Source organism: Oreochromis aureus, linkage group 16, assembly GCF_013358895.1.
Source record: "Oreochromis aureus strain Israel breed Guangdong linkage group 16, ZZ_aureus, whole genome shotgun sequence".
Classification (NCBI taxonomy): domain Eukaryota; kingdom Metazoa; phylum Chordata; class Actinopteri; order Cichliformes; family Cichlidae; genus Oreochromis; species Oreochromis aureus.
The window spans coordinates 20,685,194-20,705,641 of record NC_052957.1 but is presented as its reverse complement, the minus strand read 5'-3'; the positions used below and the strand labels follow the sequence as shown (position 1 = coordinate 20,705,641).

At 43.0% G+C, this 20,448-nt stretch overlaps 1 protein-coding gene across 3 annotated transcripts; it reads left to right on the top strand.

Annotated features, from left to right (window-relative positions):
• The first annotated feature begins 109 nt into the window (after positions 1-109).
• On the top strand, positions 110-20,439 carry LOC116316063 (amyloid-beta A4 protein-like). 3 transcript variants are annotated; one of them, XM_031734548.2, is made up of 18 exons: positions 110-317; positions 6,758-6,925; positions 7,022-7,151; positions 7,258-7,367; positions 7,624-7,814; positions 7,894-8,114; positions 8,297-8,464; positions 10,387-10,520; positions 10,625-10,699; positions 11,631-11,789; positions 11,971-12,099; positions 12,195-12,294; positions 14,535-14,602; positions 14,908-15,046; positions 15,149-15,202; positions 18,079-18,170; positions 18,257-18,403; positions 18,487-20,439. In XM_031734548.2, exons 1-18 carry the CDS (start codon positions 258-260, stop codon positions 18,586-18,588), a joined length of 2,247 nt encoding a protein of 748 aa, XP_031590408.2. In that variant the 5' UTR covers positions 110-257; the 3' UTR covers positions 18,589-20,439. The 3 variants fall into 3 exon arrangements, with proteins under 3 accessions (XP_031590408.2, XP_031590407.2, XP_031590409.2); XM_031734547.2 differs by having other exon boundaries at positions 111-317; positions 7,255-7,367; XM_031734549.2 differs by lacking the exon at positions 8,297-8,464 and having other exon boundaries at positions 112-317; positions 7,255-7,367.
• Positions 20,440-20,448: the final 9 nt, after the last annotated feature.

Here is a 20,448-nt window from a genome sequence, read left to right as displayed (position 1 = left end):
GTTGTAGTTGTTATTGTAAATGTTCTCAATGACATGTAAGCGCGCGCACACACACACGCGCGCTCCCTCCCCCCGCTCCCACCAATCCAAACACATCCTCCAGCCTCACGCCGTCACCGGGAGCTGGACACAGAGAGGGATCAGCAGGATCGGGACAATAGCATCCGCCACTGCGTCGACGCATAGTCCGACATTTCTCTTTGTGCAAACGGACAAATCGTGAACATAACGGCGCTGCTGGACACCGGGAGGACGGTATGGGGGAGCACGCGGCGTTTCTGCTGTTACTCGTGGCGACCTTGACGCTTTCATCCGAGGTGAGTTTAGCGGAGAAACCGCAGCCTGTGGCGGCTAACCGTTACCTGGGCCAGACTCTTATGCCACCGTGGCTGTCAAACACTAATCCCGACACCCCTTCTCCATACACACACCGTGTTAAATCTGCATAACGACTATTAAAAAATAACATATGCAGATTAGACAGAGTTATAACAACACGGCGTGGCTGCTAATGGGTGACATAAGAGCTATTAGACGGTGCTGCTGCCAAAGATAACGTGATTTAAGGGCTTGTGAGCGGCCCACACCACTTTTAATCCTATAAATGGATGCCCTCTGTTTTTAACAGAGGTGAAAATATGCCCTGTGAATCCACCTTAATCGCAGACCTGCAGTGTACACACACAGAGTCGCTGCGCAAAATAAACCACCAAACCAGGAATGTCAGCAATGCTACCGCGGCCTACCGTTAGATGTCAGTGGTTGGTATCTTGGCCCTGTCATGTCGGATGTTATTAGTCACGGAGTGTTTTTATTTTATTATTCATACTACTTATTAATGTTCAATTTTACGTTAAGAAAAGTATTAACAGTTTAACGGCTACGCTTTTCGCCCGGTTATAGCATCGAGAAGGGTGTAGGGAGCTAACGGTGGCTAGCTTTTTTCTAGAAAATGACAACACAGCTGTAAATGTCAGGTCCACTGTTAAATACCTGGACGGATTTAAACCCAGTACCCTTCCAGAAAAGCAAGAAGGGTTTATCGTGTATGTAAATAACCCAGCTGTGTCCGGTGACACCAGCCTACGGTGCTTTTATTTATTTATTTTTATATAGCATAGCTAATGTGGCGCTGGGCCGCCTGGTCCAGCGGAGCTGCGGGGCGGTGAAACTGCTGAGGAGAATGGAAAAAGGATGCAGCCTTATTAGTTTCACACAAGCAAGATGGCGCCTGCAGCTTGGTGTTCCTCTGATGGACCACAGAGGAATATGATGCCCAGGACAGCTGGAAAAAAGGATGAATGGGCACCTGTAAATCAATTAGTGCCTTTTTCCTCATTGTCAGGTTACATTCAGGGCCACAAATGAGTTGTGAAGGGGGTTATTTTTCACACTGCAGGCTCACCAGCTCCTGTGTGTGGTGCAGTGAAAATGTCTCCACAGCAAAATTATGCGGTACACACTATCGACACCATACCCGTGTCTGTCGTGACACTTGAGCTGCATTTGTTTTGTAACGTTGAAATCGGCATTGTGCTGCCTTTTACGCACCAAGCCTCCGGCAATATAGAGATTATAATTTTCCACGAGGTTTGTCATGTTAAGCATACAAAGGATTGTTTTATTCTCTTACCAGTTTAGTTTATCCCAGCACCCACAAGCCTATTATGCTGCAGTGAGTTCGCTTTCTTTCTTTTTGTTTTATTGTTTTTTTTTTTTTGTCGTAATGTGAAAAGGATATACAAGCCCTGCAGCATCAAAATACAGAAAGTTATTTTAGAGTAATCTTGGATTGGTTTACTTGTAACATGCGGCTTCATGAAAAACTGGCTGAGGCTTAAATATGAAAACAGGCAGTGTCACTTTGAAAGACATAAATAAGTAATGGGGTATATGGTAGTGCTGTGATAACGCAAATTTGATATCAATGTGATACCAAGTAAATGCAGGGCCAGTATTACCGATGCCTATACTTTCAACCAGGGAAGGCAGTGTGTCACGATTTATCAGAGTCAGAGAGACTTTATTTATCCCCAAGGGGCAATTAAGATACAACAGAGCAGCATGAGGTTGAAGAACGCAAAACTGCTCAGCTGACTGGCCGGTCGACCGCTCGAGCAGCAACCCGGAACCGAACAATGGAAAATGCACAACATGAGGAAAGACGAGGAGAAAAAAGAACTCCCCCCAGACTGAGCTCCAACAGGGAGATCAGTTTGAGAACAGAAAAAAACCACCTCAGCACATAGCACATGAATTATCACATCTCACAACATAGAAGACATAAGCTTCGAAGGCGTTTGGTAGGGGTGGGGGTGGTGAGTGTAGGTCTGTGTCAGTGTACATGCGTATGTGTGCGTGTGTTTTCTGTGTTCAGCCAAGAGAAAGTGTTCCTTCACTCGGTTAGGCAAAAGTCAAAATCTTTGGTCAACGCGGGTGGCCTTGAAGGAGGGGGGAGAGAGTAACAGCAACAGTTTTGTTATCTAAGGGAGAATTTTGTTATTCCTGCCAGCTTTTGCCTTGAGCATCCAGCTGGCGCCAGGGGGGCCGCATTAGATGAGATGGTAGTTGTTTTGGTTAGTGCGAACAAACTGCATCCAGTTTTGCAGTTGGTCTAATGTCCGTCACTGGCCACCAGGTCTCTCAATTCCCGTTGCAGTGCCACCTCCAAGATCTTATCCATATTGCAGAGCCATGAGCTTCTCCAAGATCTTATCCATATTACATTCAATAAACACAGTCTGAGTACTCACAGCCCTGCCCATCGTCTATCATGTTGGCCAGCCGTACGGGATTTTGAACAGCTGTAGCTGCTTCTTGTTCTTCGATAAGCCAGGTCCGAGCCAGCTCCAATCAGCCAGAACTCTGTTATCGTGGTTCCAAACTGGTAGATGTCGTTCAATGTCCTCCATCGAGAGTGTCGCTAGACACACGATGCAACGACCATCGAGTATCCGGCAGCAAACGTCTCCGCAGGACAGTCAGGCTCTCCCAAGCCCCGGCTTCTCGCCAAGAAGAGGTTGCTTTATGATCTAATGCAAATTATACAATACAGTACAATACAATACAATTTTATTTGTATAGCACATTTAAAATCAGAGGTACACCAAAGTGTTTCACAAAATCCAGTAAAAGCAGTAGCAAAATACAAAAGCAAATAAGCTAGCAGGTGGAAAGCATTGATTAATCAAGCATACAAGGTAAGCAGATATCAAAATAAAACTTCAAAGGTAAAATCAATACAAAACATTGTTCAACAAAACAGAAGAAAAGGGGTTCCATGGGAGTACACTTACAAGAAGCGTACTCTAGATAGCCAGTAATCCTAAACTAAATTTTCAATCGAGATTTAAAAGTCTGGATCGAATCAGACGCACAAATAGCTTGTGGGAGATTGTTCCAGAGGTTAGGTGCAACTGAAGCGCAAGCACGGTCACCTCTGGTCTTCAGCTGTGACCTAGGTTGCACCAAGAGCAATTGGCCTGATGATCTCAGTGCTCTAGTAGGAGTATACAGGCTGAGAAGATCAGTAAGATAGCTAGGCGCGATATTATTTATGATTTTAAAAGTAAGCAATAAGATTTTAAAATCAGTGCGCTATTTAATGGGAAGCCATTGGAGGTCAGAGCATTTTGAGAGAGTTGCAGTCTATGAAGAAGGGCAGATTGGAAACCAGTGTATAGGGAGTTGCAGTATTCTAATCTAGATGTGACAAAGGCATGAATAAGTTTTTCAAGATCCTCACGTGGTAAGTATGGCTTGGCCTTAGAGATTAGACCTAGTTGGTAAACTAGATTTAACTACAGAGGACACAAGAAGGGTTTTGAACACATTTTGATGACCACTAAATCATTGTGATTATCACACCTTTCAGCTTTTCATGTACTGTGAGACTGCTTTTTGGGGGGGAGACCTGGAATGCAAATGTGCCCCTTTCTGAAGCGCTTTGGGTCAACTTCTGTTGTTTAAATGTGCTATAGGCTGTAATAAAGTAAATGTGACATTTCCAAAAGAAAATATTTTTTAACACAATTCAGTGGGCTGTATACTGAACTCGGAGGGTAGAAACAAAGTATCGGTCCTATCGCGCTAGTATCGATCCAATACTGGTACCAGCGTTAGTATTGATGCTATAGATATTTGGAGCGAGCCACCCACCTCTAGTATATGGGGTGAACAGCTGTGAGCGGACTGATGTGCACTTCAGTAGATGTTAAACCACACACACATCCTCAGTTGATATGCCAACTGTCATATTCTGTAATCTGCGACACACACACACAAATCACTTCTAGTGTGCTGCTGTGTGCCTCCCGCTCCCAGATTCGAAAAAGATGTAATTAGAAATATAAATAAGTGAGTAATTGGGTAACATAATGCAGACCAGGCATGCCAGCTACTAGAAACAATAGGTTATGACATGCATATTCACAGGAGTCTAATTTTGTGGAGTTATTCACGGGCAAACTCATCATCATGTCAGAATTAGTCATTTAATAATTGGCAACAGATGGCTTGGAGGCTAGGGTTTTGTCAGTGTGCACTGTCAGCATTTTTGTGTTATCTGCTAGAAAATCAAGGTCCCGCAAAGAGGAAAACACATTGAGACTTCCACCAATTGTGCCCCAAGCAAAAAAGAGGAAAAAAAATATGCTGATAGCAGTAGCCTATTAAATCGACTGCCAAACCCGGTTCTCTGGAAAGACATTCTTTATACCTTTATGGTTTTTTTTCGTAGCTAGAATTTAATACCTTGTAGATTACTTTTATTTTCCCTTCTGAACTCTCCCATTGTACTTTAACTAATGGAGTAAAGCCAGAGTCGACAGACAGATTAAGAAAACAGCAAATGTGCTGCCCTGTACCTACAACAGAGACTATCTGACATCTTGGCTCAAAGGGATAAAACTGGATTTTTCGTTAGATCTAGGGCAGTAGTATTGTTGAGGAATTTAAAAGCATTCATCTTTGTGACTTACTAGTCTTACTACTTTACATTTGAAGTATGCAGCAGTAGAATGACTTCAGAGGAACTTGGCACATACAGTGACTTGCAAAAGTATTCGGCCCCCTTGAACTTTTCCACATTTTGTCACATTACAGCCACAAACATGAATCAGTTTTATTGGAATTCCACGTGAAAGACCAATACAAAGTGGTGTACACGTGAGAAGTGGAACCGAAAATCATACATGATTCCAACCATTTTTACAAATAAATAACTGAAAAGCGGGGTGTGCGTAATTATTCAGCCCCCTGAGTCAATACTTTGTAGAACCACCTTTTGCTGCAATTACAGCTGCCAGTCTTTTAGGGTATGTCTCTACCAGCTTTGCACATCTAGAGACTGAAAGTCTTGCCCATTCTTCTTTGCAAAACAGCTCCAGTTCAGTCAGATTAGATGGACAGCATTTGTGAACAGCAGTTTTCAGATCTTGCCACAGATTCTCGATTGGATTTAGACACCAGACAGGTCAGGGATAAAGTTACTGAGAAATTTAAAGCAGGCTTAGGCTACAAAAGATTTCCCAAGCCTTGAACATCCCACGGAGCACTGTTCAAGCGATCATTCAGAAATGGAAGGAGTATGGCACAACTGTAAACCTACCAAGACAAGGCCGTCCACCTAAACTCACAGGCCGAACAAGGAGAGGCGCTGATCAGAAATGCAGCCAAGAGGCCCATGGTGACTCTGGACGAGCTGCAGAGATCTACAGCTCAGGTGGGGAATCTGTCCATAGGACAACTATTAGTCGTGCACTGCACAAAGTTGGCCTTTATGGAAGAGTGGCAAGAAGAAAGCCATTGTTAACAGAAAACCATAAGAAGTCCGTTTGCAGGTTGCCACAAGCCATGTGGGAGACACAGCAAACATGTGGAAGAAGGTGCTCTGGTCAGATGAGACCAAAATGGAACTTTTGGCCAAAATGCAAAACGCTATGTGTGGCGGAAAACTAACACTGCACATTACTCTGAACACACCATCCCCACTGTCAAATATGGTGGTGGCAGCATCATGCTCTGGGGTGCTTCTCTTCAGCAGGGACAGGGAAGCTGGTCAGAGTTGATGGGAAGATGGATGGAGCCAAATACAGGGCAATCTTGGAAGAAAACCTCTTGGAGTCTGCAAAAGACTTGAGACTGGGGCGGAGGTTAACCTTCCAGCAGGACAACGACCCTAAACATAAAGCCAGGAAACAATGGAATGGTTTAAAACAAAACATATCCATGTGTTAGAATGGCCCAGTCAAAGTCCAGATCTAAATCCAATCGAGAATCTGTGGCAAGATCTGAAAACTGCTGTTCACAAATGCTGTCCATCTAATCTGACTGAGCTGGAGCTGTTTTGCAAAGAAGAATGGGCAAGGATTTCAGTCTGTAGATGTGCAAAGCTGGTAGAGACATACCCTAAAAGACTGGCAGCTGTAATTGCAGCAAAAGGTGGTTCTACAAAGTATTGACTCAGGGGGCTGAATAATTACGCACACCCCACTTTTCAGTTATTTATTTGAAAAAATGTTTGGAATCATGTATGATTTTCGTTCCACTTCTCACGTGTACACCACTTTGTATTGATCTTTCACGTGGAATTCCAATAGAACTGATTCATGTTTGTGGCTGTAATGTGACAAAATGTGGAAAAGTTCAAGGGGGCCGAATACTTTTGCAAGCCACTGTATAAGCTGCATGATGAGATATTTATGGATAAGCTATACTTTTCATTATTGTTCTGTTTTTATACTTTTTCTCTGTCCAGGTGCTGGATGATTACTCGGTGGGTTTGCTAACCGAGCCCCAGGTGGCCATGTTCTGCGGGAAGCTCAACATGCACATCAATGTGCAGAGCGGCAAATGGGAGTCCGACCCTTCTGGTACCAAGAGCTGCATTGGCACCAAGGAGGGCATCCTGCAGTACTGCCAGGAGGTATTTCAACCGAGAAAAACAGCACTGCAGAGACAGAGAGAGAGAGGGGTATGAAGTATTGCAGTAATAACATTCAAATCTCCCATGTTTGCACAGGTGTACCCAGAGCTGCAGATTACAAATGTTGTGGAGGCCAACCAGCCTGTCAGCATCTCCAACTGGTGCAAGAAAAGCCGCAGGCAATGCCGCAGTCACGCACATATCGTGGTACCATACCGCTGTCTTGGTGAGCTGTTTTAGTGCTTTTGTTACTGAGTGTGTTTATGCATGGTTGCATCTTTAAAAGTGTACAATACATGCAAATTTAAAAAGGTGTATTTCTGTCGCAGTAGGAGAGTTTGTGAGCGACGCCCTGCTCGTTCCCGACAAGTGTAAGTTTCTGCACCAGGAGCGTATGGATCAATGCGAGAGCCACCTGTACTGGCACACTGTAGCCAAAGAGGTGAGGATGGTGGCTTCTTGTGTCTGTTTGCTTCCCTCATTGTCCTTCTGGTTCTGTGGTAGCGCCACTGTATGACTCAGTGCTGTGAGCCTTACCTGGCACTTTCTTCTGAGTTATTCTTGTCCTTTTCTGTGCCGTTTATATTCAGTAAGCCATGGTTCAAGTTTCTGGGTTTGCCGCATTTAGCTCTCATAAGGATTAAACCGATTGAACATTACGGTGTTTGATTTTGGATGCTGTGTGCTGTTAAAATTAGTACTGCGGAGACCGCTCCATGAATCTCCACGACTACGGGATGCTGCTGCCATGTGGTATAGACCGTTTTCGAGGGGTGGAGTTTGTGTGCTGCCCGGCCTGGGCTGAACGGGATTCCGACAGCGCACAGCTCGAGGGGGAGGAATCTGATGTGTGGTGGGGCGGAGCTGAGAGCGAATACTCTGATAACAGGTACGATCACACGTGGACTTTGACTTGTTTCTGTGCACGCCTGTCGATACAAAGGCTGAACCAACCGTTCTGTCCGCAGCATGACCCGCCCAACGGACACACAGCTGGCCGCCAGGGAGGATGACGAGGATGTGGACGAAGAGGTGGAAACTTTTGAAAGGGATGACAATGGAGATGGAGAGGAAGATGACGAGGAAGTCGATATGATGGATGACCGAGATGGCGATGAGCCCAACGCTAACATCGCCATGACAACAACGACTACCACCACCACTGAGTCAGTTGAAGAGGTCGTTAGAGGTGAGAAATGAAGCAGTTCTGTCCTCTTCTCACTCTCCTTAAGTTTTTTTGTTTCTTTGTTTTTTTGGTTTATGGTTTGATTCCATCATGTGTCGCTTTGTTGAGTTACTTCTGTCTCCCATAAAATTCCAAACCTCACCTTTTGCATTCACGTTTAATTTGCCTATGTGTACATGTCTCAGCGGTTTGTTGGGCTCGTGCTGAGTCAGGTCCATGTCACGCCATGCTGGAGCGTTGGTACTTCGTGCCTGAGACGGGCCGCTGCGCCCCCTTCTTGTTTGGGGGCTGTGGGGGCAACAGGAATAACTTTGAGTCGGAGGAGTACTGCCTCGCTATCTGCAGCAGCTCGTGTAAGTCCCAGGACTGAAGCTACAGCCTGAAGTGTCCACATCAGGAGCCTGATTCCTGTCCTCAGGCTGCTGCAGACTGTTTCTCTGGCTCGCTCGTTCTTTCTGTCTCTCACTGACCTTACCGTGTGAGGCCTCTTAACCTTTCAGAGCACTGACAGCTGGCTGTAGTTTCATTCATTTCAACATTTTTTCCATCAAGATAGAAACTGTATTTTTGAATTGGAAAGCAAAAGTAGACACAAGGGGGGAAGAGGGCCACAACATTACAAGGCTGTGAGCAAACCTAGTTCAAAAGGACCAAATCATTGTTAGTTGTACCTGAAGAGAACAATCTTTAAAAAATCAAAAGTGAAACTGTGGCACACATACAGTGTACCAAATAACTGCTGACAGTCTGGGGAATATTGCTCATTTTGTTTTTTAGGTAAAAAGAGAAAACTCCCTAACTCTATTCACATTAAGCTGCTGCCAGAGGCGAGTCGGCTTAATCTTGGCTAACAGGCTCAAACAGAGAGATAGAGCAGGCCTGATGACTTTTATACTAAGACAAGATGAGGGTATTCAGGGTTAAAGTGAAAAACTGGACTTTGTTTGAAGTCTCTACAAAAAAACAAAGGTACCATTAAGAGCAAAGATAATTAATCTCCTAAGGCTTACACTTTGTGACAGATTTCACTGTAACACACGCAATTCAAACACAGTGTTAAACAAACACATGTGGAGTTTTTGGCTAAGAAAGTGCAGGCAGAAATGTTTATATAGTTTTCAATAACATTCTTGTGTTCTTAACAGGTGTAGCTTGCACAATAGTGTACTCACCCTGTGGTAGCTCGATGTTGCAATACAGCCATGCTGATGTTAACAACAGATAATGTGGCGTGTAGATTCTTTGAAATCCTAATTTCCTAGTTAGTTTTACAAATAAAACTAATTTGAATTGAAAAATGCCTTTAATGTTATATACATGTTAGCAGGCTTCACAAATCTGTGGTTTCACTACTTCTTTGCAATTCATGTGCCTCTTTATGAGAACTCCCTAATTTAATTTTTTAAATAGGCTGATTATTCTACTACTCTGGACACTGTGGGTTTAAGCAAATTATTAAAAACAGGATTAATCCTGCTTAATTAGAATGATAAATGAGAGATTAAATTAAGATAAACTGCAGTTTTAATAGTGTGTGACTTAGTGGCAGCAGTGTGTTTTGTTTTTTGTTTTTTTTGTTGTTGTTTTCAGTCCTACTGGCCAGCGGGAGAGTTTCTATGGCACAGAGTGGCCATGACACAGTTGTTCACCTCCAAACCATTTAATCACTCATTGAATCATTTCTAACCAGCACCGCCATTATAACAGCATGAAGACTCAATGTCACTTTGTGTCTGCATGCGTTTCTATACCCGTGTGTGTCTGCATGCTTCTCACTGCAGTGTGCGTTTGTAAAAAATTAATAAATAAATAGTGCCTGCAGGTGTGTGTGGAAAAAGGGAGTTTTAAGCTGGTTTGCCGTTTCCTCACAGCGAACTCATCAGCGATACAGTCTGCCCTCATCCTGACTCAGCAGTCCTTATCTCCATGGTCCCACATTCAACAGACACACAAACGCACAAAAACTGTGGGAAACACTTCACTTTCTGTCCCCTGATAACTTGCTTATCTCTTATGTAAATATTTACATAGAATTGTCAATAATTTTCTGTGTGTACCTAATCTCTGAAGTCCTTAACCCACCCTTTCATCAAACAAGTGGAATCGTTTATGACTGAATGCATTGTGGGTTTCCAGCCGACCGATTTCAGTGTTTTTCCTGCATTTACACTTCGTGCGTCCTCTTCACTGTCATCTGTTTATCTCTGTTCTGCGCCTCGCTTTGCTTTCAACTGCTCTGTGTTTGATTTCCCCCTCTCCCCGGACTGTCATCCAGTGCCAACAATGGCCCCCAGTCCTCCAGACGCCGTGGATCGCTACCTGGAATCACCCGGTGACGACAGCGAACACACAGACTTCCAGAAAGCCAAAGAAAGCCTAGAGGCCAAACACCGTGAAAAGATGTCACAGGTGTGTGTTTGTGCGTTTTCTTATCGTAAGCATTCCTGTCAATGTGATGTAGACCATGACAGAAGCTTAAAGGTTTTGCTTTTTCATTCAATCTGACGCTTCAGGTTATGAAGGAGTGGGAGGAGGCTGAGAGGCAGGCCAAGAATTTGCCTCGTGCAGAAAAAAAAGTAGTCATCCAGGTAGGAAACATGCTGTAGTGTCTGCTGTAAATGTCTAATTGCCAAAAGAGAGTTACATTACATACATAAACATTACATAACTGTGATTTATATGATCCTGGACAAATTTGGCAAAAGTTTCAGAGAAATAGAATTTACAGTTTCTTCGTTACTGATGCATTTATAAGAGAGATTCCATTTAAAGCCAGTTAAGTGAGTTATTACATCTTAATTAACCCTAATTAATTGAATGGATTTATTTGTATACCTGCGAGGGGAAGATGCAAAAATATGTCCATGGTGTTTGCGACAGGGAGATAAAAATAAGATTTAATAAATGTAATTGACGATGTGTCAACTGATATTCTGAAAAGGGTCAGCGAGGGGTTCATCCTACACTTGAGCAGAAAAAGGACGATGGGGTGTTGTCGGGACCCCGATGGGTAGCTGGGCGAGCAGCGTGGACATCCAAGTTTATGAACAAGACAATTCAAGAATGAGGCAACGTAAACTTTTCCAATTGATACCACAGGTGTATCTACTAAAATACTTGACCTCAAAGTCCAGAAGTGAGGTCTTCTGAAAATGTTGTAAATGTGATAACTCAAGAAGGAAGTCATGTAGGATTTTCAAACCAAAGGTGCATCTTGTAGGAGGCTGAGGAGTAGCGTTGGAGGTCGTCAGTATTTTTAACCCTGTAGAATACATTTCAGATAAATAAATAAATAAATATCTTTTCTTTATTATTTTAAGTTGGGGAAAAAATGGGTTAGTATCAGCCTGTGATACTGGTCAGCCAATATATCTGTCAGGCCTAAGGGTAAAACATGTATTTAAAGTATTTAATGGTGGAAATAAGGCAGACATCTTCTTTCCAAATGTGTGTTTCTACCGTATTGCAGTGTGGCAATTTGTTCATATACAGACTGTGTAAAATGTACTGTATCTACAGAAATTCCAGATGAAAGTGGAGGCTTTAGAGCAGGAGGCAGCGGGGGAGAGACAGCAGCTGGTCGAAACCCACATGGCCCGGGTGGAAGCTCTGCTCAACAGCCGCCGACGCCGGGCTCTCGAAAATTACCTGAGCGCCCTGCAGGCCAATCCACCACGGGTACGCACACGTCCCCACACACCAACATCTTAATAACAGGAGCGCCGCTACATTGATTTATTACTTCATATTAGTGCCAAACAGGTTCTCTGAGGTTGTTTATCAGCAAGACACACATGTTCAAGAAGTGTATCCAACGTGTTATAACCCCACTTATTACATAACCCTGTGCCACCATCAGTCCCGTCAGGTTTTGAGCCTGCTGAAGAAATACATCCGTGCAGAGCAGAAGGACAGGCAGCACACACTGAAGCATTACGAGCACGTCCGCACGGTCGATCCCAAGAAGGCCGCTCAGATCCGTCCTCAGGTATCTGGATCAAACAGTCAAAATCTTTGAGCATCATGAAAATAAATGACGGCTTTTAAAATGGACAAAATTACAAAATTTTTTCTCATCTCCAGGTGTTGACTCATCTTCGTGTGATTGATGAGAGGATGAATCAGTCATTGGGTCTGCTCTACAAGGTGCCAAGTGTGGCAAATGAGATTCAAAACCAAGTCGGTATGTGTTTATTCACATCTCAATCTTAAAAGTCAAAGGTTGAGGACACTCATCACAGTGAATCCCCGAAACATCTATTACTGAAAGTTCATCCAAATGGCATCATTGACGTTTGTAGCCTCCAGTGCCTCACTGGTTTCAGGCTAGTTGTCACTTGGTATTAAAACACATAGCATGTTTCTTTAATTGTTGTGAAAGCCGATGACTGAAGTTTTTCATTTGAATTTTATGTTTTGTTTTTTCTGTTTTTGTTTGGTTGGTGTTTTTTGAAGGGAGAGTTTACCTGCTGGGAGAAAGTCTTTCTCAAGTAGTTCTTAACGAATGCTGTTCCATGCTGGAACACAATGTAATATTAAAAAGAAATAAAGGCGAGAATAAATGTTTTTTTTCAGTTCCCCTGTTACACAGTTGTAGTCCACTACAGATGGCTACATATCAAATCAGACCAGTTCTGGCCATTATTAAGAAAACAAGTATAATTACGTTCATCAAAACAAAAAGTGTGGGAAGCTTGTGATTGAGACCCCAAGGTCCAAGATTCATTCCCTCCACCTATCCCAAAGGGTCAGGCAGAATTTGGAAAAGTTGGAATTAAAACTGGGTCATATGTTGCGAAATCTGTGAATGTATCCTTGTTGTTTTATTCACATGCTAAAAGCGATTGCTCGCTCAACAAGAGTTACAAGTGCTCAGCAGACATAAAGGCATTATTTTGACAGTGCTATTAAATGGCTGTTTTGTTGCCTTCAGAATGGGGAAAACCTTCCACCTGTCAGCACTTGTCTTACTTGGCACATAATAGTATGTTTCTTTAATTGTTGTGAAAGCCGATGACTGAAGTTATTCATTTGAATTTTATGTTTTGTTTTTTCTGTTTTTGTTTGTTTGGTTTTTATGAAGGGAGAGTTTACCTGCTGGGAGAAAGTCTTTCTCAAGTAGTTCTTAAGGAATGCTGTTCCATGCTGGAACAGAATGTAATATTAAAAAGAAATAAAGGCGAGCATGGTTCATTGAAAGAGTGATAGTTTAGTTTTGATTTGGGTTTTAACCAAGAAAGGTGATCTGATGTAGATATGCCAGTTACAGCATGAGGTGTGTACCAACTCCTACATATTATGTGTAACTGCAAAAGCCTGTATTTGACAATGGCAGAAATATGAATATGCCTTTCAACATTAATGTAGGGCAGAGCAGAAGTCCAGCCACACTGAAAGTAATATTCAACGGACAGACTCTCAGCACATAAAAGGGAGTGAAAAAGTCAGATAATGTGAGAAGCTTGTGTTTTAGGCCCCAAGGTCCAAGATTCTATCCCAAAGGGTCAGGCAGAATTTGGAAAAGAATCATTCCTTCCTCCTGAAATAAGCTGCAGAATCAGCTAAAACTTGAGGGACTGATCTAACTTCATGAATTTAAGGCGATTTTTAAATGCCTTGGATGCCAATGTTTCGCCTGAATATTACCTTTGTTTTCAGCATTAGACAGTTACTTTTACTGAGGTATATTTTTTATTGACAACAAAGTTTATAAATTGTGGTTGTTTCTCTGTTTGTTTATTTTTTAATTGCATGTACTTAACTGTTGTATGGATTTGGATGTATATGTGTGTGTCTATATGTGCTGCTACTTTGGGCAGCATATGTAAAAAGAGACTCTCAGATTAAAGTTAAGACTTGTTATGCAACAACCACCCAAACCACACTTATTAAGTACCCCTTAACTCCCATCCAACCATTCGAGAGACGGGGTACACCCTGGACAGAGAGACAGACAACCATTCGCACTCACATTCACTCCCGCATTCACACCCATGGGCAATTTGGATTAATCAATTAACCTATCCCCACAAACTGCATGTCTTTGGACGGTGGGAGGAAGCCAGAATACCTGGAGGGAACCCACGCAAACACGGGGAGAACAGGCAAACTCCACATAGAAAGACCCCGGCCTGATGGTGGAATTGAACTCCGTGCCACCGTGCTGCCCCCCTTAACTCCCTATAGTTTAAATTGAAGCATGTGTTAACATGTGTTTGAAATCCACGTGTTTGAAATCCACTGATTACAGGACACTAAAACGCTGATAATGCTGTTTCATTACGCCAAGATTACTTTCACCACTTTAGACTATTGTGTAGACTACACTTGATTTGTTTTTCTCTCTAACTGCCACATTCCTTCCTCAGATTTGTCATCATGTAGCCATCTGACTCATTCTCATTTTGTTCCATTTCTTTGTAGCAATTATAATGCAGCGAGTTCAGGCGGAGCTGTCTCAGCAAGTCTCTTCACTGCAGAGCGATGGTCGGGTGAGTCAAGTTGCACCAACTCACTTACGAATGCAAAGTGTTCGATGTGAAAGTGGACTTTCTGGCATAAAGATTGGAATCACATAGACTGATATGACGAAACAAAGCCACTATGAACACTGACGTGATGGGTGTGTAGTGTAATTAAAGCAATTAAAACAAAAGGATGTCGTGATACTGCGCCTGTTTAAATGAGGTTGTATTAGTGACCTTTAGCACATAATCATCATAATTTGAGTGGGTTCTTAAATAAAAAGGCCGCCCACACGCCACGTATCCTGTTTAACATTCCTCTGTGTTTGCAGATGGATGGCAGGGTGAGTTATGGTAACGACGCTCTGATGCCTGATCAGGCCTACAGCTCGGCTCCTATGGACGCTGGCCTGGATGGGCTGGGGTTCATTCACCCTGAGAGCTTCAACCAGCCCAACACAGAGAACCATGGTAACACACACACTAAATTTTGTGACATAAATTGAATTTTATTAACTTTTTAAAAATGTGGCTTAATATTGAATATTTTTGTTACACACTGTATTTCTGTAGTTGAACCCGTCGATGCTCGTCCAATTCCAGACAGAGGACTCCCCACACGACCTGGTATGTATGTGAAGTCCGAACGGAAACACAAGTACAAACTTACATCCTCACTCATATACATTTACTGCATATTAAGGACAGGTTTAAAAATTCAGGTTGTTTCTAACATTGCACTTGCCAGACCTCATGCTAAGAGTCAGTCGAAACAGCAGAACTGCACAGGTGCAGCTTGTGCTCCTCTTAAGCAGATGAGAGAAGGAGACTAAAGAGAGAGACCTCAGGGAGTATGAACTTAATATAACACTGGCTATATTCAGTTTAATTCAATTCCTATTATTTAATAAGCAACAGCTCAACAACAGTTGTCATAAGGTGCTTTATACTATATGAAAAAGAGCCTGCGATATTAGAGAGAATCCCCTGTGAGGACACACATAATGAAGAGACCTCTGGCAGAACCAGGCTAAAGGAGGGGGCAGCGTTCTGGCACGATTGGTTTGGGGATGAGGGAAATGAGAGGAGGAAGAAGAGTGGCATTTAAAAGCATCAGGGGCGAAAAGACAGAGACCACAGAATCCAAGCTAACCTCAAATAAGTGATTTTAAACTAACAGTTGGAGAGCTGAAAGACAGCAACAAGTCATTACAGTTTCCTGAGTCTTTATAATTCCACTAAAGCGTTCAGGCTTTCTTTAATATTAGGTTGTAACCTTACGGTGCTTTTGGGAAAAACATTTAGGGCTTGATAGAGAAGACATTAACAGGCGTCTCATACGTGAACATAAGTGAGCTCCATAATGGCAGGGTACTCCATACCTGGCAAGGTACTAAGAGCATGCGCACACCAGCTCACCCTCATCTTCACCAGACTCTTCAACCTCTCACTGGATCAGGCAGCCCCAAACCAGCCCCAGACTGTAAGACTCGGCCCTCATCTCTCCTCCACTCGCACACTGAGCACTGGCTCCCCACAGGGCTGTGTGCTGAGCCCCCTCCTGTATTCTCTCCACACCCACGACTGCAGTTCGACCTACAACAACACTCTCATCATCAAGTTTGCTGATGACACCACGGTAGTCGGACTCATCTCAAAGGGAGACGAGGCAGACTACAGGGAGGAAGTCCTGAAGCTGGCAGCCTGGTGTTCAGAAAACAACCTGGCACTGAACACTAAGAAAACCAAAGAGCTCATTGTTGACTTCAGGAGACACAGCACTGACTTAGCCCCCCTTTACATCAACGGGGAGCGTGTGGAGAGGGTCCACACCTTCCGGTTCCTTGGTGTCCTCATCTCTGCTGACATCTCCTGGACAGACAACATCTCAGCGGTCGTCAAGAAGGCCCAACAGCGGCTGCATTTCCTGAGAGTCCTCAGGAAGTACAAGCTGAACTCCAACCTGCTGCTGACCTTCTACCGCTCGTCCATTGAGAGCCTGCTAACCTACTGCATCACGGTATGGTACGGCAGCTGCACCAAGGCGGATAGAGTGAGGCTTCAGAGTGTGGTCAAGACAGCACAAAAGATCATCGGCTGCCCTCTCCCCTCCCTGATGGACATTTATTCCTCCCGCTGCCTCAGCAGAGTGTGCATCAGCACAAAAACCCACAGACTCAAAAACAGTTTCTTCCCCAAAGCCATAACCACCCTGAACTCACACATGCACCGATAACACAGCCCCCATTTTTATTTTCTAACCACTTCCTCTATGAACCAATTCTATGTGCAATAACCCAACTGTATATACACAACACTATTTATTACATATTACTTTTTTTTTAAACCGGCTTGTATATTTGTACATTTTATATATATATATATCTTTTTCCCTATGTTAATACTGCCCATATGTATATAGCGCTGCAGAACTGTGCCCCCCCCCCCAGCATGTTTGCACTGAGTAGAAGATGCTCTGTATGTCATTGACAATAAAGGCATTCTATTCTATTCTAACATCATCACCAAGAATCAGAGCACCACAGTGTGACAGGAGACTCACACCTCATGATGGTGTGATCATGAGGTGAGAATATCTGAGAAGTTAAAAAAAAGGCAGTACCCTGTACTCCTGACATTATGGTAGTTACTCATATTTCCCAAAAAGAGGGTGAGACCATGACTCACATGTTGTGGTGTTGATTTCGGTCTTGCAGTCTTACTGCACATGTTCTTGAGTTTGTTATCATAACACTAAACACAAAAAAAGATTCGGGGGAGTAAAGTGATTGAAATACTCTACAATGTTACAATAATAAATGGTGTGCATATATCCATATCAAAGTGTTGCAACATCTGCACAAAGCTGTTGTAATCCTTTCCTCTAAATAATTTGTATTTGAATCACACGCCAGTTTTCTATCAGTTGCTGTGTGTAAAGGATTAATGATTATAATTGGATAATAGCAGTTGATGCTTATGCCACAAAAAAAAAAGATATCAATAAATTACAAGGCAGGTCTATATCCAGCTTCGAGAGTCATTTAAGATGTGGTTGGCTCCTGGGTTTCGATTAGACTCTTTTAAGACTCTTTTAAATGCCCTTTGATCCACCAAAAATTGTTCAAATACTTGATAGATTAATACGGAGGTAAATAATCCCACGCACTCTGAGGACTTTACAGGAATCCACAGTGTCAAATGAAATCACCTCCTCCCGCTGTTTGTGTTTTAAAGGACAGTTTGGGGTTTTGTTTTGTTTTATTTTACCACTAAATTTCTTTCTACTGCTTCATTTCCTATAAGATTAAGGATAAGAATAGTTGTATTGATCCCAGAGGGAAATTCATATGTCTTAAATAGCTCATCTGCTATCTGGATGAGAATTAAAAAGCCTGATGGCTGTGGGTGCGAATGATGTTTCTCTCCATTTTAGGAGAGATGCAGAAATCCATGTGCTCAATTTCTGAGATTAATTTGGGTGATTGATTCTGTGGTTTCAGTGTCTGCCCTGAAGCCGGAGGAGATGCCAGAAGTGCGGATGGAGACTGAAGAGAGGCAGAGTGCTGGATATGAAGTTTATCATGAAAAGCTGGTAGGAAAACCCAGCAAACCCAGTCATCAAATATCATCTCCTTCAGGGATTTGTGCCTGAGTTAATATTATTTTCTTTAATGTCAGGTGTTTTTCGCTGATGACGCTGGATCCAATAAAGGCGCCATTATCGGGCTGATGGTTGGTGGGGTGGTCATAGCAACAGTCATCGTCATCACCTTGGTGATGCTGAGGAAGAAACAGTACACTTCAATTCACCACGGTGTGATCGAGGTAAAAGGCTCAGCAGTTCATGCTCGTAGTTCAAACACGGTTTGCCTTTTAGTAACTCCTCCTTCTCCTCCTCCTGTCCAAAGGTGGATGCAGCTGTGACACCAGAGGAGCGTCACCTGGCCAAGATGCAGCAGAACGGCTACGAGAATCCCACCTACAAATTCTTCGAGCAGATGCAGAACTAAAGAGCTGCACAACAACATTTCCTCGAGCCCCACAGTGTCGCCCTGCGCTCTGTTCCATTCAGCTCCTTTGCCCTCAGCCCCAGCACCAGTGCCCTGTTCAGGAGGAGGTGAAGGGTGCAAGGATGACTGCATAGCCTGGTTTGTGTCTTTGAAAGTAAGGAAAGGAGAGATTTTTGTCAGGGGTTTGGGCCAAAGAAAACTGATATGGAACAAAGCCTCCTTAAATCCCTTGATTGTACAGAGCTAAACATTACCCAGCAGCCCGGTTAGACAAAGGTACCCTGTTACACCTGCACATTTCAGTCAGCCCCTAGAGTTCTCATAGCATTTGTACTGGAAAACCCCCCCGTCGACTGTTTATACGACATCACGGCAGTAAGACAAACACAGCCGAAACCTGTAATTTACCAGTTACTCCCTCACTGCTCCTCAAACCGGCCTGACGAGAGCTCTCAGAGCGACCGTCACACGAATAAAGTGTTTCAGGTTTATTTTTCAAAAAATGAGAAAAAAATGAAGAAAAAAATACAATATATACAATCAAAAATATGTAAAAGCAGGAAAAAAAACATTTAATGTTTTTTTTTGTTTGTTTGTTTTTTAACGTGTAATATATTAAGACAGAGATTAGCTGTAAGTATATGTAGTGCATGGCAATATTGATGACTGATAAAAGTATACTGTATGTGGAGGTCCTCAGGACGAGGAAGGGGAGGGGAGGGGAGGGGGGGGGGTCCTCTCCCTAGATATTTTAGCAGGATTGTACATTTCTGGTGTCTTCTTTGTGACCCTGTGATATGAAGAAAAAAACGAGTATTCAGAATCCGGTCTGCTCTGTCGTCACACAGACTTGCTTTAACTGAATCTTGGCTCTTTATTGCTCATCTCCATGCTTCACTGTTGTGTTAGCTGCATGGGCAGAAAAAAAAAGCTCTCTATGTATGTAATATATGAAGTGTAATAGTATCCGAAAGGAAGATGATTGTGTTACTTGTTTGCGTTCTATGCACTCTTGTCATTTTTGGGAGTTTTGATTATTGCCACCAAATATTATTCCTGTTACAGTCTCTGATGCCAACTGTCGCTGCACTTTGGATTTTTATTAGAAAGAGGCTCGAGGTTCAAACCTTTTAAGATGGAAAGTTTTTATGAAAGCCTATCATTCCGCTGTCTTTGCTGTAAATAATTCAGATGACGACACCTCCCTTCATTTCCATTCCCACTTCCAGTCTTTTCTTTCCCAACCCCCCTTCTCCATCCCTCATGTTTATCCTCTCGTTCTTGCTGTGTCAGCAATATTGTAGAGTGCGGCACTTTGGGACGTCATACGTGAGCATTTCATAAATAGGACTTTTTGGGCGTGGGGAGATCAGACATTTTCTCCTCTCCGCACACATTCCTCCACCAAATGTCACGTTCTATTTTTCTACATCACCTGTGTATACGTGTACAGCGCTTCTGTTTGTCCTGTGCTCAATATTTCAGCTCCTGTCGAATCTGTAACAACTTATGAAGAGGAAACAAATTGCCACATGTCACAGACACATGGCCCTCTCTCTAAATTATTAACCATGAATGTGACATATTGTGCATTTCTATGAGAAATACAACACATATCACCTGCACATTGCACCCACACGAGGATAGAAACTGACTGAAGCTCTTAATCAGGTAAATGTTTCCATTTGTATTGATGCTCACTCTGGGTATCTTTGGAGCCTAGTGATGAAACAAACTTTTTTTCCCTCTGCTCATTGATTCAGTGACCTTTCTCTGTGTGTAGTTAAATGAACCATTTGCTTAGAAAAAGCTTTCTACACTCACTATACCATCAATAAAATTTTGAATGTACATAGAAGC

Coding starts and splice junctions, on each gene's coding strand:
- LOC116316063 (XM_031734547.2), top strand. CDS start 258: ATGGGGGAGCACGCGGCGTTTCTGCTGTTACTCGTGGCGACCTTGACG. Junction 8,465..10,386: donor CGCTATCTGCAGCAGCTCGT/GTAAGTCCCAGG, acceptor ACTGTCATCCAG/TGCCAACAATGGCCCCCAGT. Junction 18,404..18,486: donor TTCACCACGGTGTGATCGAG/GTAAAAGGCTCA, acceptor TCCTGTCCAAAG/GTGGATGCAGCTGTGACACC.